The 17517-nt window shown below is 46.0% G+C and overlaps 1 protein-coding gene across 3 annotated transcripts in view; it reads left to right on the top strand.

Moving 5' to 3' along the window:
* Nucleotides 1-17517, top strand: part of DNAJB6 (DnaJ heat shock protein family (Hsp40) member B6) — a 424156-nt gene that overhangs the window by 132804 nt on the left and 273835 nt on the right. For all 3 annotated transcript variants that reach the window (XM_069211158.1, XM_069211156.1, XM_069211157.1), the window contains exon 6: nucleotides 1051-1182. In XM_069211158.1, the coding sequence (XP_069067259.1) occupies nucleotides 1051-1182 (132 nt within the window). The remainder of the gene's footprint in view (nucleotides 1-1050; nucleotides 1183-17517) is intronic.

The raw sequence follows: 17517 nt of genomic DNA on the forward strand, positions 1-17517 counted from the left end.
TCCTGCAGGACTTACTACTATGATCTTAGTCACAGACCCACCTCTTGCTTGGATATCTATTCTATGGTAAGGAATCTGCAACTATATGTCTCTGGCAGATAGACAATTTACTTATCTTAGGTAATGTCTTATCTGGTAAAGACAACATCCATTTGCAGACTCCTTACCAACTCGTCCATCATTCTCTCCCCCCCCCCCCTCTGCAAACTGATTTAAAGGGTCAGGGAGTCCACTTTCAGGGTGTTTGTTTTGATGTACCAGTGGCCAGTGTTTTTCATGGCTCTGCACTTCTGATGTGGAAAGTCATGAAAAGAAACGGACGTCAGCGTGCCGGGGGTAGGGCCTATATAGGACCTGCAACATCCTGTCCGGCGCAAATGATGCGAGAAAAATATCCAGTTATAGACTGACTTCTGGAGGACATTCTAAGATAAGGAATCTGGAACTAGATATTGTCTCTGCCACATAAGGGGTTACTTGAAGGTAAGTGACTTATCCTACAAAGTTCTTTGAGCGATCGAATGAGAAATTCAGTTTTTCTCACCCCTTCATAAGGTTCAAAGTGCCAAATTTACACCCTTTCTAGCAGTCACCTTGAGTGTTTGCAGTTCAGTTTTGGACAATCTACAATTTATTTGTCAAATTATGTACTTACCTGAACTATTTTGGGGAAAGCTTGGTGCAGAATGAGTAGTTTTTAATTTTTTTAAATTTTATTTATTCATTTATTTTCAGCGGGGGGTTCAAAGTTATAAGATCCTGAAACTGTCCTATGGAACTTGTTCTTCAGCCTCACCCAGAGACTGTCAAATGCCTCTCTGATGGCGATAGGTATATATAGAGAGAGAAACAATCTTATACTGTATTTAGTCACCATATAAGAGATAAAAAAAAAATGATAAACCAAAAATTTACAATTGATGGTTGTCAAGCCCAAATGCAAGCGAAGATGACACTTTCAAAAACAAGATTGAAGCCAAGCTTGTATTTAATGTATATTCGATGTAATGTGTGTGCTTTTTTTTTTTATTATTGTCTTGTCTTTACCAGAGGACCCATTTGATGACTTTTTTGGCAACCGAAGAGGTCAAAGAGGACATCGAAACCGAGCCGGTGGACAATTTCTTTCTGCCTTTGGTGGATTTCCTGCTTTTGGAACTGGGTTTTCCCCCTTTGACACAGGTATTGTTTGCCATAATCCCGTATTAAAAGTATTCTATACTGTACCTGCATGCTTCCAATACATAGTCTTTCCAGGGGTTGGCCTGGGTATGCCCCAAACCTACCCCTGGTTGGTCTCCTCCCGCTTTCTGAGCCACCACTCAACGCAAGCACCGACCACTTATACCGCCAACGCCCTGAACACAGTGGGGGACCTTTAGGCAGATTGTCAACGCCTCACATTTAATCAATTATTCATAGATTACAATCTACCTCCTGGACAATTTCTCACATACCAGCAACTGTGCAACTCCATGCGCAAACTTTGGGGACCCACTGACACCGATCCAGCACCACACCCGGTTCTGCATGCCATATACATCATGGGGACACCTCATAACATGGCTTTATTGATCAGTAAGAGAGCTCTTTTGAAGCTCGCTCACTGCACTCTGGACTTGTTGGGAGATGAAAATAGGTAGGGAGCTTAGAGAGGAGGAGTAAGTGGCCCTTGCATACCCCCCAAAGAGTTTCCTGTAACTCACGGTTCAAAAATGTTAAATTTAACGTACTACACCGGGCAGATCTCACCCCGGCCTGGCTAAATTGCTATTACCCCACGGCACACCTTACATGTTGGCACTGTACCCAACTTGATGCAGATCTCCACCATATTCTGTGAACCTGCCCTATGTTATCCCAGTACTGGACCCTGATCCACAAAACCCTGAGGGAAGTGACAGAACTACCGGACCTACAAATGTGGGAGGCCTGCAACTTAGGCATCCACAAGTGCAAAAAAAGGCACAAGGTATGCACTCGGTTCGCGGCATTGGCGTTCCTGTTGGCAATCCGCCCAATCACTTTATATTGGAGAGCGAACACTCAGCAGAGCCCTACAAGGGGGTAGTGAACATGTGGGGGGTGGCGGAAGAATAGCCGCTCCGCAGTGAGGAGATGCACGGTCTCTGCGGCAGGTCAATTTCTACCCATTGGGAGGTGATCCTCACACTTTTAGCAGCACATTTAAGACGATACTTTGCCACCATGACCCCAAGCACCCACAGCCTACCGTCAGTGTCCTGCACCACCGTCAGCAGACGTAACTTATAAGGGTCATATTGAGAAAGCTCAGCTCACACCCTCGTAGGTGACCCACAAATCCCCAAGACCATCTGTCCAGGCAGCGTGAAGCCCACCAGCTAGGTGCTCCACCTCTCTTACTATCACAATTCCATTATTGCTATTTTAGGCCATTCGCCCAGTAGTGATCCACCACAGCCAGAATTCTTCATCACCAGCCTTACCCATTCCCAGTTTTGTGCATGCATAAGTAGGCGAAACATGACCGTGCTGATCACACCGTCTGTGTTCTAATCCCAACTGGCTTGTAGAGCCTCAACTTGAGGCCAGACTCTGACAGGCATGGTTATTGCTCTACTATTACCCCTGCAAAATATAATTGATCTTATGTTTATATGATGGATAATGTACATGCCATGGTCATATTGTATGATTCAACACAATAAAAATGAAGTTAAAAAAAAAAAAAATGAAAGATGATTAAACTAGCATGCACTACATAAAAAAACTAACTAAATTGTAGGTGCCCATTTATGAAGTAACCTTCAGTTCGGTGGCTTGTGTAGCTGCAGATACCCATGCTGTGCATAGTCCGCCGTCTGGTGTTGGGCTCGGAGTGTTACAAGTTGTTTTTCTTTGAAGAAGTCTTTTCGAGTCACGAGACCGAGGGACTCCTCCTACTTTGGTTCCATTGCGCATGGGCGTCGACTCCATCTTAGATTGTTTTTTTTCCGCCATCGGGTTCGGACGTGTTCCTTTTCGCTCCGTGTTTCGGGTTGGAAAGTCAGTTAGAATCTCGGAAAAAATCGTCGGTATTGTTGTGTTCGGTATCGGGTTAGTTAGAACAAATCGACACCGAATCTTGAAGAGCTCCGGTGGCCCTTCGGGGTAATTTCGATCCCCCGTCGGGGCCTGGTCGGCCCGACCGCGTGCGACTTCAAGACTGATGGAACGGACCCTCTTCTGTCCTAAATGCCATAACAAATATCCGTATACGGATCAGCATCTGGTCTGTAACTTGTGCCTGTCCCCGGAGCACAAGGAGGATACGTGTGAGGCCTGTCGAGCGTTTCGGTCGAGGAAGACGCTCAGAGACCGAAGAGCCAGAAGATTGCAAATGGCGTCCACGCCGACAGGACAACAACGGTTCGAGGACGAAGAGGAAGCGTTCTCCATCCACGAGTCGGATTCGAGGGAATCCGACGCCGAAGACATAACAACCATGAGTAAGACGTAAAATTAGGACTCACGAAAAGTCCACAAAAGCCCAGGGGACGCCACTGCCAACAGGCCATGGCTTAACCCAAAAACTAGGTGACTGAGCCAAGGCACTGAAAAAGGCCATGCTGGTGTCGAAGTCATCCGACTCCGGTCGTGATACCGCCACAGAGCAACCTCGGAGCCGAGACACCGGCCCTGAGAAAATTCAGCGCAGAGACAGCGGCACCGAAGATGTTCGGCACCGAGATACCACGCCGAAATCAAATAAATCTTCTTCGGAGCCTAAAAAGCCTACCGAAACGGTTTTGGTACCGAAAAAAGCCTCGGAACCAAAAATTAGTTCCTATACAGAGGAACAAGGACTAAGCACCCAATTGCATAGATTTGGTGAAGAGCTTCAAACTGTAGAGACTGACTACACTCAAAGGAGGCTTCACATCCAGGAAGACACAGGGAAGATAACCACTCTTCCCCCAATCAAGATGAAAAGGAAACTTGTTTTCCAACAAGGGGACAAGCAACCACAAGCAAAGGTGGTAAAGAAAGTAACACCACCACCACCTTCTCCACCACAATCAACACATGCATCACCGGCGCAAACTCCACCACTAACGCACTCACCAGCTCATACCACAATGAGCCAGGATGATCCCGATGCATGGGACCTCTACGACGCCCCAGTGTCTGACAATAGTCCAGACTCATATCCAACTAAACCGTCACCACCTGAGGACAGTACATCATATGCACAGGTGGTCGCAAGGGCAGCCGAATTCCACAATGTCTCACTACATTCGGAACCTATTGAGGATGACTTTCTCTTTAACACCCTGTCCTCCACCCATAGCCAGTATCAAAGCCTTCCCATGCTCCCAGGAATGCTAAGGCACTCAAAACAAATATTTCAGGAGCCAGTTAAAGGCAGAGCCATAACTCCAAGGGTGTAGAAAAAATATAAGGCACCTCCCACAGACCCAATATTTATTACAACACAACTAACACCGGACTCAGTAGTTGTGGGGGCAGCTCGTAAGAGAGCCAACTCATACATCAGGCGACGCACCACCTCCAGACAAGGAGAGCCGCAAATTTGATGCAGCGGGAAAAAGAGTTGCAGCACAAGCAGCAAATCAGTGGCGTATCGCCAACTCGCAAGCACTCTTGGCAAGATACGACAGGGCTCATTGGGATGAAATGCAACATTTCATCGAACACCTTCCCAAAGAGTTCCAAAAAAGAGCGCAACAAGTGGTGGAAGAGGGACAAAGTATCTCGAACAATCAGATACGGTCTTCCATGGATGCAGCCGATACAGCTGCAAGGACAATAAACACTGCAGTCACAATACGGAGGCACGCTTGGCTGCGCACTTCTGGGTTCAAACCCGAAATCCAACAGGCTGTGCTCAATATGCCGTTTAACGAACAGCAATTGTTTGGGCCGGAGGTAAACACTGCCATTGAAAAACTAAAACAGGACACCGATACAGCCAAAGCCATGGGCGCACTCTACTCCCCGCAGAGCAGAGGCACATTTCGGAAGACACCTTTTAGGGTAGGGTTTTGGGGTCAACCCACAGAAACCAACACTTTACAGACAAGACCACCTACCTACCAGGGTCAATATCAAAGGGGAGGTTTTCGGGGACAATATAGAGGAGGCCAATTCCCAAGAAGTCGGGGAAAATTTCAAGGTCCCAAAACCCCTCAAAATAAACAGTGACTCACAAGTCACACAACCCCATCACACAACACCAGTGGGGGGAAGACTAAGCCAATTCTACAAATCTTGGGAAGAAATAACAACAGACACTTGGGTCTTAGCAATTATCCAACATGGCTATTGCATAGAATTTCACAAATTCCCTCCAAACGTCCCACCGAAAACACACAATATGTCAAAACAGCATATAGATCTTCTAGGACTAGAAGTTCAAGCATTACTACAAAAGGACGCAATAGAATTAGTACCAAGCCTACAGAAAAACACAGGAGTTTACTCACTGTACTTTCTAATACCAAAGAAGGACAAAACTCTGAGACCAATACTAGATCTCAGAACACTAGATACCTACATCAAATCAGACCACTTTCACATGGTCACATTACAAGACGTAATCCCACTGCTCAAACAGCAAGACTACATGACAACATTAGACCTAAAGGATGCGTATTTCCACATACCGATACATCCTTCCCACAGGAAATACCTAAGGTTCGTATTCAAAGGAATACATTACCAATTCAAAGTGTTGCCATTTGGAATAACAACTGCGCCAAGAGTCTTTACAAAATGCCTGGCAGTAGTAGCTGCACATATCAGAAGGCAGCAGATACACGTGTTCCCTTACTTAGACGACTGGTTAATCAAGACCAACACGCTAACAAGGTGTTCACGTCACACAAAGTATGTCATACAGACCCTTCACAAGCTGGGTTTCTCCATCAACTATGCAAAATCACACCTTTTGCCGTGTCAAACACAGCAATACCTAGGAGCGACAATCAACACAACAGAAGGGATAGCCACTCCAAGTCCACAAAGGGTTCAAACATTTCACAAGGTGATACAGGCCATGTATCCAACACAAAAGATACAAGCAAAAATGGTATTAAAACTCCTAGGCATGATGTCTTCATGCATAGCCATTGTCCCAAACGCAAGATTGCACATGCGGCCCTTACAACAATGCCTAGCATCACAATGGTCACATGCACAGGGTCAACTTCTAGATCTGGTGTTGATAGACCGCCAAACATACATCTCGCTTCTATGGTGGAACAGTACAAATTTAAACAAAGGGCGGCCTTTCCAAGACCCAGTGCCACAATATGTCATAACAACGGATGCTTCCATGACAGGGTGGGGAGCACACCTCAATCAACACAGCATCCAAGGACAATGGGACATACATCAAAGGAAGTTTCACATAAATCACTTAGAACTGTTAGCAGTATTTCTAGCGTTGAAAGCACTTCAACCCATGATAACCCACAAATACATTCTTGTCAAAACAGACAACATGACAACAATGTATTATTTAAACAAACAGGGGGGGACACAATCGACACAGTTGTGTCTCCTAACACAAAAAATATGGCATTGGGTCATTCACAACCACATTCGCCTAATAGCACAATTTATTCCAGGGATCCAGAACCAGCTAGCAGACAATCTCTCTCGGGATCACCAACAAGTCCACGAATGGGAAATTCACCCCCAAATACTGAACACTTACTTTCAAATTTGGGGAACACCTCAAATAGATCTATTTGCAACAAAAGAAAACGCAAAATGCCAAAACTTCGCATCCAAGTTCCCACACCATCAATCCCAAGGCAATGCTCTATGGATGAATTGGTCAGGGATATTTGCGTACGCTTTTCCCCCTCTCCCTCTCCTTCCATATCTAGTAAACAGATTGAGTCAAAACAAACTCAAACTCATACTAATACCACCAACATGGGCAAGACAACCTTGGTATACAACACTACTAGACCTGTCAGTAGTACCTCATGTCAAGCTACCCAACAGACCAGATCTGTTAACACAACACAAACAACAGATCAGGCATCCAAACCCAGCATCGCTGAATCTAGCAATTTGGCTCCTGAAATCCTAGAATTTGGACACTTAGGCCTCACTCAAGAGTGTATGGAGGTCATAAAACAAGCTAGAAAACCTTCCACTAGACACTGCTATGCAAATAAATGGAAAAGATTTGTTTGTTACTGCCATAATAATCAAATTCAACCATTGCACGCATCTCCAAAAGATGTAGTAGGATATTTACTACATTTGCAAAAATCTAATCTAGCTTTCTCTTCCATAAAGATACATCTCACCGCAATATCTGCTTACCTGCAGATTACTCATTCGACTTCCCTATTTAGAATACCTGTCATTAAAGCGTTTATGGAAGGCCCAAAGAGAATTATACCACCAAGGACACCACCTGTTCCTTCATGGAACCTCAACATTGTCTTAACAAGGCTCATGGGTCCACCTTTCGAACCCATGCATTCTTGTGAAATGCAATACTTAACGTGGAAAGTTGCATTTCTCATTGCCATCACATCTAAGAAGAGTGAGTGAGATTCAGGCATTTACCATACAAGAACCATTTATTCAAATACACAAGAATAAGGTAGTTCTAAGAACAAATCCAAAATTCTTACCAAAGGTTATCTCACCGTTCCACTTAAATCAAACAGTAAAATCAAACAGTAGAATTACCAGTGTTCTTCCCACAGCCAGATTCGGTAGCTGAAAGAGCACTGCATACATTAGACATCTAGAGAGCACTAATGTACTACATTGACAGAACAAAACTAATTAGGAAGACAAAACAACTATTTATTGCCTTTCAAAAACCTCATACAGGAAATCCAATTTCAAAACAAGGTATTGCTAGATGAATAGTTGGGTGCATTCAAACCTGCTATCTTAAAGCAAAGAGAGCTGCCTATTACACCAAAGGCACACTCAACCAGAAAGAAAGGTGCTACCATGGCCTTTCTAGGAAATATTCCAATGAACGAAATATGTAAGGCAGCAACATGGTCTACGCCTCATACATTTACTAAGCACTACTGTGTAGATGTGTTATCTGCACAACAAGGCACAGTAGGTCAAGCTGTACTAAAAACTTTATTTCAAACTACTTCGACTCCTACAGGCTGAACCACCGCTTTTGGGGAGATAACTGCTTACTAGTCTATGCACAGCATGTGTATCTGCAGCTACACATGCCACCGAACGGAAAATGTCACTTACCCAGTGTACATCTGTTCGTGGCATTAGTCGCTGCAGATTCACATGCGCCCCCGGGAGCCTGTAGCCGGTTAGAAGTAGATCTTGAACATTTGTACATTGGTAAATATATTTCTTTAAACCTTCATTTTGTTCATACGTATTCATTCCATTGCATGGGCACTATTACTAGCATACACAACTCCTACCTCACCCTCTGCGGGGAAAACAATCTAAGATGGAGTCGACGCCCATGCGCAATGGAACCGAAGTGGGAGGAGTCCCTTGGTCTCGTGACTCGAAAAGACTTCTTCGAAGAAAAACAACTTGTAACACTCCGAGCCCAACACCAGACGGCGGACTGTGCACAGCATGTGAATCTGCAGCGACTAATGCCACGAACAGATGTACACTGAGTAAGTGACATTTTCCTTCCAGTTCATAGGTTTCTTAGGTTGTTCTTCTTTTTGGTTGTGATCTTGTGCTTTGCAAATAGTAAGCATTAGAATTGGTGAAGTTGTGTAGTGCATCTTACACGTGGAAGAACCGGACATACCTGTCTGTGTGATGGTATAGCTTTAGCAAACGTTGATACCCGTTACACCCTACTGGAAAGGTTTCCATTCATTCTTCCAGGAGTTCAAAGATAGAAACTGGAAGGAGTTGCCTCTTTTTGTTTTTTTTTTTCTTCTTTTTTTTTTTTCATTTGGCCACCCCAGAGTTTTTGGATTGATGCTGCTGGGTATCTGACTCAATGCACTGATGAGTTCTACCCAGACCTCAGTGCCAGTGTTCTGACCCAAAACATGCAGCTTACATTGGCTATGGGCAAGTGGGATAGGCTAACTTACCTGTAAGTCCCTAGTATATGGTACTTGGGGCATGTATGTTTGAGGATCAGTGCAGGGATTGCAGCACTGAAAGGACGTGTTCGCCCAGTTGGCGCTTTCAGTGTTGCATTGATATGGTGGATGAAGGACCAAGTAACCCCTACCCTGCTGCACTGTGGAACCAGCAAAGAGGCTGCAGAAGTGTGGATTGCACTGCTGAACCTGGTGGCTATCAAAGCAGAGAGGCTGTGTGTAGGAAAATGGCTCCCTGTTGCAGTTACCCCCCACTTTTTGCCTGATATTGATGCTGAATTGACTGAGATGTGCTGGGACCCTGCTAACCAGGCCCCAGCACAAGTGTTTTTTCACTTAAAAATGTACCATTGTTCCACAATTGGCACATGCCTGGCACACAGATAAGTCCCCTGTAAACGGTACCAGTGGTACCAAGGGCCCTATGACCAAGGAAAGTCCCTAAGGGCTGCAGCTCATGTTGTGCCACCCTAAGGGACCCCTCACTGAACACAGGCACACTGCCATTGTAGATTGTGTATGTTGGTGGGGAGAAAAAGGCAAAGTCGACATGGCATCCCCCTCAGGATGCCATGCACACAAAATGCTGCCTGTGGCATAGGTAAGTCACACCTTTAGCAGGCCTTCCAGCCCTAAGGCAGTCTGCACTATACCACAGGTAAGGGCATAGCTGCATGAGAAATATGCCCCTACAGTGTCTAAGTCTATTCTTAGACATTGTAAGTACAGTGTGACCATATTAAGAATATGGTCTGGGCGTTCGTCAAGAATGAACTCCAGAGTTCCATAATGGCTACACTGATTACTGGGAAGTACGGTATCAAACTTCTCAGAATAATAAACCCACACTGATGCCAGTGTTGGATTTATTAAAAAATGCACACAGCGGGTATCTTAGAGATGCCCCCTGTATTTTACCCAATCCTTAAGTGCAGGACTGACTGGTCTGTGCCAGCCTGCTGCTGAGAGACTAGTTTCTGACCCCATGGGGTGAGGGCCTTTGTTCCCTCTGAGGCCAGAAACAAAGCCTGCTCTGGGTGGAAGTGCGACACACCTCCCCCTTGCAGGAACTGTAACACCTAGGTGTGAGCCTCAAAGGCTCAGGCTTCGTGTTACAATGCCCCAGGGCACTCCAGCTAGTGGAGGTGCCCGCCCCCTGGACACAGCCCCCACTTTTGGCAGCAAGTCCAGGGGAGATAATGAGAAAAACAAGGAGGAGTCACCCACCAGTCAGGACAGCCCCTAAGGTGCCCTGAGCTGAGGCGACCTCTGCCATTAGAAATTCTCCATCTCAGTTTTGGGGGATTCCCCAATAGGATTAGGGATGTGCTCCCCTCCCATCATGGAGAAGGCACAAAGAGCGTGTAGCCACCCTCCAGAACAGTAGCTATTGGTTACTGCCCTTCCAGACCTAAACACACCCCTAAATTTAGTATTTAGGGGCACCCAAGAACCCAGGAAATCAGATTCCTGCAACCTGAAGAAAGAAGGACTGCTGACCTACAAGCCCTGCAAAGAAGACCGAAGAGAACTTCTTTGGCCCCAGCCCTACCGGCCTGCCTCCTGACTCGAAAACCTGCAACCAGCGACGCATCCGACATGACCAGCAACCTCTGAAGCCTCCGAGGATGGCCCTGGACTAAAGGACCAAGAAACTCCTGTGAGCAGCGGCTCTGCTCAATTTTAACAACAACTTTGCAACTTCAAAGACCTCACTCTTCCCGCCGAAAGTGTGAGACTTCACACTCTGCACCAGACGCTCCCGGCTTGCGATCCAGAGAACCAACACCACAGGGAGGACTCCCCAGCGAATGCGACCCCGTGAGTAGCCTGAGACGACCCCCCTGGATGCCTGCAGAGAGAATCCAGAGGCTCCCCCTGACAACGACGGCCTGTAACAAGAGACTTGATGCCTTGACCAAGCACTGTACCCGCAGCCCCCAGGACCAGAAGGAACAGAACCTCAGTGCAGGAGTGACCCCCAGGCGACCCTCTGCCTAGCCCAGGTGGTGGCTGGCCAGAGAAGCCCCCCTGTGCCCTACCTGCACTGCTAGAGTGACCCCCGGGTCCCTCCATTGAAACCAATACAAAACCTGACGCTTGATTTGCACACTGCATCCGGCCGCCCCTGTGCGGCTGAGGGTGTATTTTGTGTGCCTACTTGTGTTGTCCCCCCCCCCCCCCCTCCCTCTCTACAAAAAAACCCTGGTCTGCCCCCCGAGGACGCGGGTACTTACCTGCTGGCAGACTGGAACCAGAGCACCCCTGTTCTCCATAGGCGCCTATGTTTTTTTGGGCACTACTTTGACCTCTGCACCTGACCGGCCCTGAGATGCTGGTGTGATAACTTTGGGGTTGCCTTGAATCCCCAGCGGTGGGCTGCATATGCCCAGGAACTGAGACTTGTAAGTGTTTTACTTACCTCACAATCTAACCAATACTTACCTCCCCCAGGAACTGTTGATTTTTGCACTGTCTACTTTTAAAATGGCTTATTGCCATTTTAACAAAAACTGTATATGTTATTGCTCTAATTCAAAGTTCCTAACTTACCTGTGTGGAGTACCTTGCATTTTATGTATTTACTTCAAATCTTGAACTTGTGGTTCTAAAAATAAATTAAGAAAATATATTTTTCTATATAAAAACCTATTGGCCTGGAGTTAGTCTTTGAGTGTGTGAGTTCTTCATTTGTTGTCTGTGTGTACAACAAATGCTTAACATTACCCTACGATAAGCCTACTGCTCGACATACTACCACAAAATAGAGCATTCAAATTATCTAATTTTGCTGCTATCTTACCTCAAAGGGGAACCCTTGGACTCTGTGCACACTATTTCTTACTTTGAAATAGTATATACAGAGCCAACATCCTACACTGTGTCCTGGTTGTTGAAGTGTTCTTCTGAGCCCAGCCAAAGCAAAGAGACTCTCTGGTGGGTTGACTGGCCTCCTATTCACAGCACAGGGCCCCAGCAACCGAGAAGCCTGCTGGGGTGAGTTTGTTGCCCACAATCTTCAGACAACTGTCAGCCGCCTCTGTGCAGCACCAGAGACCAGGCCCTATTTTCAAGCTGGCACCTAAGGACTAGGACCTAGGACTGCCAATGTAGTCCAGATATTTCCCCATATATCATCCTATTATAGAAAGAAGCCCGAAATATTCTGCAAGAAGGGAAAGAAAATCGCAGCAGAAATCGTAGATTGCACCGCTGATGTCTCAACGGGATTTGGGCAACTGGCAGGTGCAGTTGTCTGTTCATAGACGGGGATGGTTAAAAGCAACCTCTTTCTGGCCAAAGATTGAGTAAAATACTTGACATGACAGCGAATCACTATTTGGTAATCCTGTGTGGACGATGTGCTGCAGTCCATCAGGGCTGACACTGATACAGCAAAGTCCCTGGGTACTTTCCAATTTAGGAAGCAGCCCTTTTGGAAAGCCGGGCCGGAGATCCTACTCCTTTAGAGGAGAATACCAACCCTACAGGCAACAATATCAGTCCGTCCTGTGTCGGTACCGTCTACAATATTTGCAGCACCAGCAGCAATACAGACAACCACCAGCGGTGGCATATGAATACACAGCCATAGGAATACTTTCTTCCCAATACAGGGATTCTGCATAACCCAGTGACCTCTGCATGGTACCAACTACCCCCTGCAAGTCACCAATGCAGGTTGGGGAGTGAATCTCAAATTGTCTTCATCTATGTTCCTGTATAACATTTGACAGGTGTGTGCTCAATGTAATTGCCTTGGGGCACATCTTAGAGTTCATAAAAATTCCCCAAATAGTCCGCCAAAAGGAGCACCACCTCCCACCCTAAAAAAAGTCTGACACAAATATCAACTATGCTGGAAAAAGGGCAGTAGCAGTAGTTCCAGAGACTAAGAGGGACATTTGTTTCCTTTCTTGCTGCTTTTTTTATCTGGAAAAGGTTAGGAAATGACACTCTATCTTAGATCTTCAGAAACTAAATAAGTTCTTAAAGACACCTTTCTGCATGGTTACTCTCCAGGACATACTCCACTTTCTCACGCAAGGGAATCCTATGACTGCCCTAGATCTCCAGGATTCATACTTCCATGTCCCAGTCCACCCAAAGCACTGCAAATTTCTGCAATTTAAGGTAACTCGCCCCCACTGCCAGTTCAAGATGCTACCATTTGTTCTGAAATCTGAACCACGCATTTTCACCAAGGTGTTAGCTCCAGTGGGGACCTATCTCAGAGCAGAGTTCAGGTATTCCCATACCTTGACTACTGGGTATTAAAGGCATACACATATCAGCAAGTAACAACTTGTCTCATTAATCGACAGTTTGGCCCGGGTTGTCAAGTAACAAAAATCTCATCTAAATCCAACAGCAAATTTAACATTCTTGGGAGCATTGCTGGATATACTCCCCAACAAGGTTTTTGCATTGCAAGGTAGGCAAACAAAAATTAAACAACTAGCAAAATAATGCGCCACAAAGTCATTTGCTGTCCAAATATACAAATCACACCTCTGAGTTCTCCTCTTGCATCCCTCTCTTTCCAAATTGCTGTCACCAGATGCATCCACTTCAGTAGGAGCTGGACAAACAGTGGCTTCAAACGAATGGGATAGTTTCATGGCATTGTTCATATAGCACCAGCAATGATCCAAGCAATGCTTTGGTGGACAGAGAAGTAAAACCTATCCAAAGGTCTATCATTTCTTGCACAACCAAGTTCTCCTCATTGCTCGCTTCAGACAGTTTTGGTTCATGGAGCTCCTGCTCCTGTCGGAACAACCCCATGTTCAGGTGAAACCAATACCAATACTGCTTACTAAGAACCAGGGCCAGGCCTGTCATCCGAGCTCCTGAGTTCAATGAGTTTGCCATAGTTGATATTCCTTCAGACTAGGGAACTCCTCGTGAAAGCAATTGCAAAGACAACTAACAGAATATAGGAAAGTGCCTCTTTTCTACATTGGATGCACATGTGCACGCGCACACACTTACACTTGCGCACACACACACACACACACTTTTTGCCTGGATGTTATTTCGACTAAAAGTGCATTGAGTTCCAGGTCCCCAGTGCCAGATCTCTTTACCAAAACTGCACAGATTTTTCCCAATTGGCAAAACGGTTAGCAGGCTAGTACCACATCTAAGGTTGGCTAATGCAAGGTGGACCCAGTTTTTCAGAATTATCTATCTTGGTGATGGCGTACTTAGGAATTCTGGGACAGTTATGCCCACTTCCCACAAGAAATGGCTAATAGGGGGTGTAGTGACCCCAAGGGTCAGTAGTCCATTGGCTACAACCCTACACACCCCTAACACCCCTAAATTTAGTATTTAGGGGAGCCCCTGGCAGCAGAGAAGCAGATCCTTATGACCTAAGATGACCAAGGACTCCGAAGAGCCACAACAGCAGAAGAGGAGAAAAGAAGCAGCTGACCTGGTGCCAACCCCGCCGACCTGTCTGCATCCCTCTTCGAAATCTGCACCAAAGTCAACTCGCCCTGCAGCTGTGACTCCAGAAACCTGGGAGGACTGCCTGTCTTTCAATAAAGATTCAAGGCTCCCGTTGACCTGTTCTACAAAAACCTCTAAAGAAGGGACTCTTAAGCTTCTGGGACCACCAAAACCAGACATCTGAAGTCACCACTGCACCCGCCGTCTCCGACCTGAGGTGAAGTGTACCACTGGTGCCAACAAGGTTCCCCAGCTTCCCAGAGTCCGAGTCCATCGTGGCTTCACCTCCACGTAGTCACCTGCAGCCTGCCTGCAGGTCCCCTCTCCCATGGTCTCTGCGATGAGACAAACTCGACACCCACTTCACCTGTCATCTCTGGCCCGAGTAGAGGTTGGACCCCTGGTATCAATGACGTCCCCCAGCTCTCCTGAGTTCGAGTCCACTGTGGTTTCACCCCTCCTGGACTCCCAGATGACACCTGCAGCCTCAGACCACAGGACCCCTCAACCGTGAGTGCTCCCGAATACAGAAACACGACACCAAAGGACACCTTTGCACCGGTCGCCCCTTGACTCGTGGAGAAGAGGACCAGTGGTGCACCTACGTCCCAAGCACCCCAAGTTTATTACCTACCTGTTGTTTGACCTCGACTGGCCTCCTTGCCTGCAGTCTTTGTCGACAGAGACCAATCTTCATTGAAATACATTGGGCACCCGACGCAGTACTACTCCTCTGCACCTGGCCATCCCAGTGCTGCCCAGAGTGACCTGTTGGTGTAGTCCTGACCCTTGCTCAATAATCGCCTTAAGTCTCTGAGATTGGTCCCGTAAATCGTCAAACAGTACATGATTGCAGAACTAGTTTTTCCTCCCATAGGATAATATTGCTGAACTCTGAAATTGCAGAGTCCACTTTTTAGAGTGAAAATAATTCCTATTTAAAAATGTACTTATCTGAACGATTTTTCTCTGATGCCTAAACAGATTTAAAGGTACCTGCTATTTTAGTAAATTGTTGTGGATCATCTCCTTGAGTTGTATGCCTCATTTATTGACTGATGTGTGTATTTGTAGATGTCTTGCACTCCTCTGTGTTAAGCCCAAGGCTACTCAACCACACTACCCCTAAATAGAGCACTTTGGGATTGCATAGCAAGCCCTCTCCACTCACAGGAGAACCCTTGAACCCTTTACACGGTATTCATATACTATATTAAGGGCCAGCTTCCTACACAGAACATACAAGCTCAGATTGAAACATTTCTGCATCTGGTGTGTAGATGCTAAGGTTCACTCTTTCACATCACTACCGGAAGAGTCCTTTCAGGCTGGTCAGAGACTGTGCCCTTTCATCCATGCTTTTTTGCAGAAAGTGACTTCTAAAGACAGATATCTAGGGAAATGGGTGGTGTCTGCCATCATCATTCTGAACTCTCCTGCTATTGCCATTATCGCTGGTTGACATCGCTAGGTCTTGGTGTCTGTTACATGGCTCAATACTAGTGGAGTCGCCGATAAAGGCTAGCATGTCTCCACGTGCAGTGTTTTGTTGCAGATAGGTCACTATCCACAGAAGAAGTTTCCTACAGCGTTCCAAGCTGATCATCTTCAAAGCACTCAATGTCTACCTAGTTGATCACAAGACATTTTAGTATTAGAAATTGAAGTTTTCCTCTTGACTTTAGAGAAGGTCGGCTTTGTGGGACTTGACAGTTCTGGTTTCTCCCACTCTCCTTATGGAGGCCTTTCCTTTTCTGCCTTCCCAACATATCTTTGTTACCATCAAGCCCATCTACGATGGGAATCCCTGCAGAAGATCTTTTTCGGGCACCCATTGCACCCTTGGATCTTCCACAGAGACCAGCAATGACTCTTGGGGGCACTGCCATAAAGGAATGCCTCTGTTTGCAGCACACCCATAACCCCCCGGCTATAGTTGGAATCTTCCCATCTCTCTTCAGGCAGCTTGTTTTAGTGTCAGACTTGCTTTGAACTGCCTGCTGTTCGTTGCAGAAGAAACATGGATTAAGGTTCCTCAGTCTGGTAGTGATCGGAAAGGAAAACCATAAGCAGAAGAGGCGTGGGAGCAAAGTAAAATTACTCAAAATAATAAATTGGACATGTTGCAATGTCATCTGCAAAACAAACCAAGAGACCAATTTACTTGTTTGAACTTATGTGTTGGTGTGATGATAGATTCACACTGCATCAGAAATTTACCGGCCAATGGTTGTGGTATGTTTTGCCCCTATTTTTAACCCTCGTATATGGATTTGACTCTTAGTGTTTCTTTTTAAACCTTGTTCATCTTTTGAGAGCAGATACTCTATAAAGGGAATACTAAACCTTCCGATGTCCAGTAACTAAAGTATGCTGAATTTAGCACAATACCTGTACCTGACAAGACAAGCAAAAACATTGCCGTTATTCTCAAGCAAGGCCTTTGACAATAAATCTCAAATATGCCGTATCCAATTATAATTCCGACTTTTCCTGCAAAGGGTTAAAACCCATCTGTGGTGTTTGGGTTAACAGCACCACAGACCCTTCCACCAGCAGGGTACTCCAACCTGGAAAGCGCACTTCCATCACAAAAGAAGCGTGGTGCTGAGCATTGTTCAGAATGGCCACTGTCTCAGACTCAACCATTTTCAACCAGCAGTAACACCTAAGACGTTATCCTTGAAATACCTAGAACAGTGGTTCCCAACCTGTAGTCTAGGGACCCATAGGGGTCCGCAAAGCCTCCTCAAGGTGTCCACAACTGCTTAGAAAATTAAATATTTTCAGATTAGGTGCCCAGCTTTCAGTAATCACTCGTTGGAGGGGGGGGGAATAATCACTAATGATAAAGTGAGGGGCCACAGAAGTCATAAGGTTGGGAACCACTGACCTAGAATGAATCTGCAGGCTGGTGGTTGGATGTTAAGAGATGGAACTCCGTGCCATTCAATTAGTCCCACGATCCTTTCTTCTGCAT

The sequence above is a fragment of the Pleurodeles waltl genome, chromosome 10 (genome assembly GCF_031143425.1).
Source record: "Pleurodeles waltl isolate 20211129_DDA chromosome 10, aPleWal1.hap1.20221129, whole genome shotgun sequence".
NCBI lineage: Eukaryota > Metazoa > Chordata > Amphibia > Caudata > Salamandridae > Pleurodeles > Pleurodeles waltl.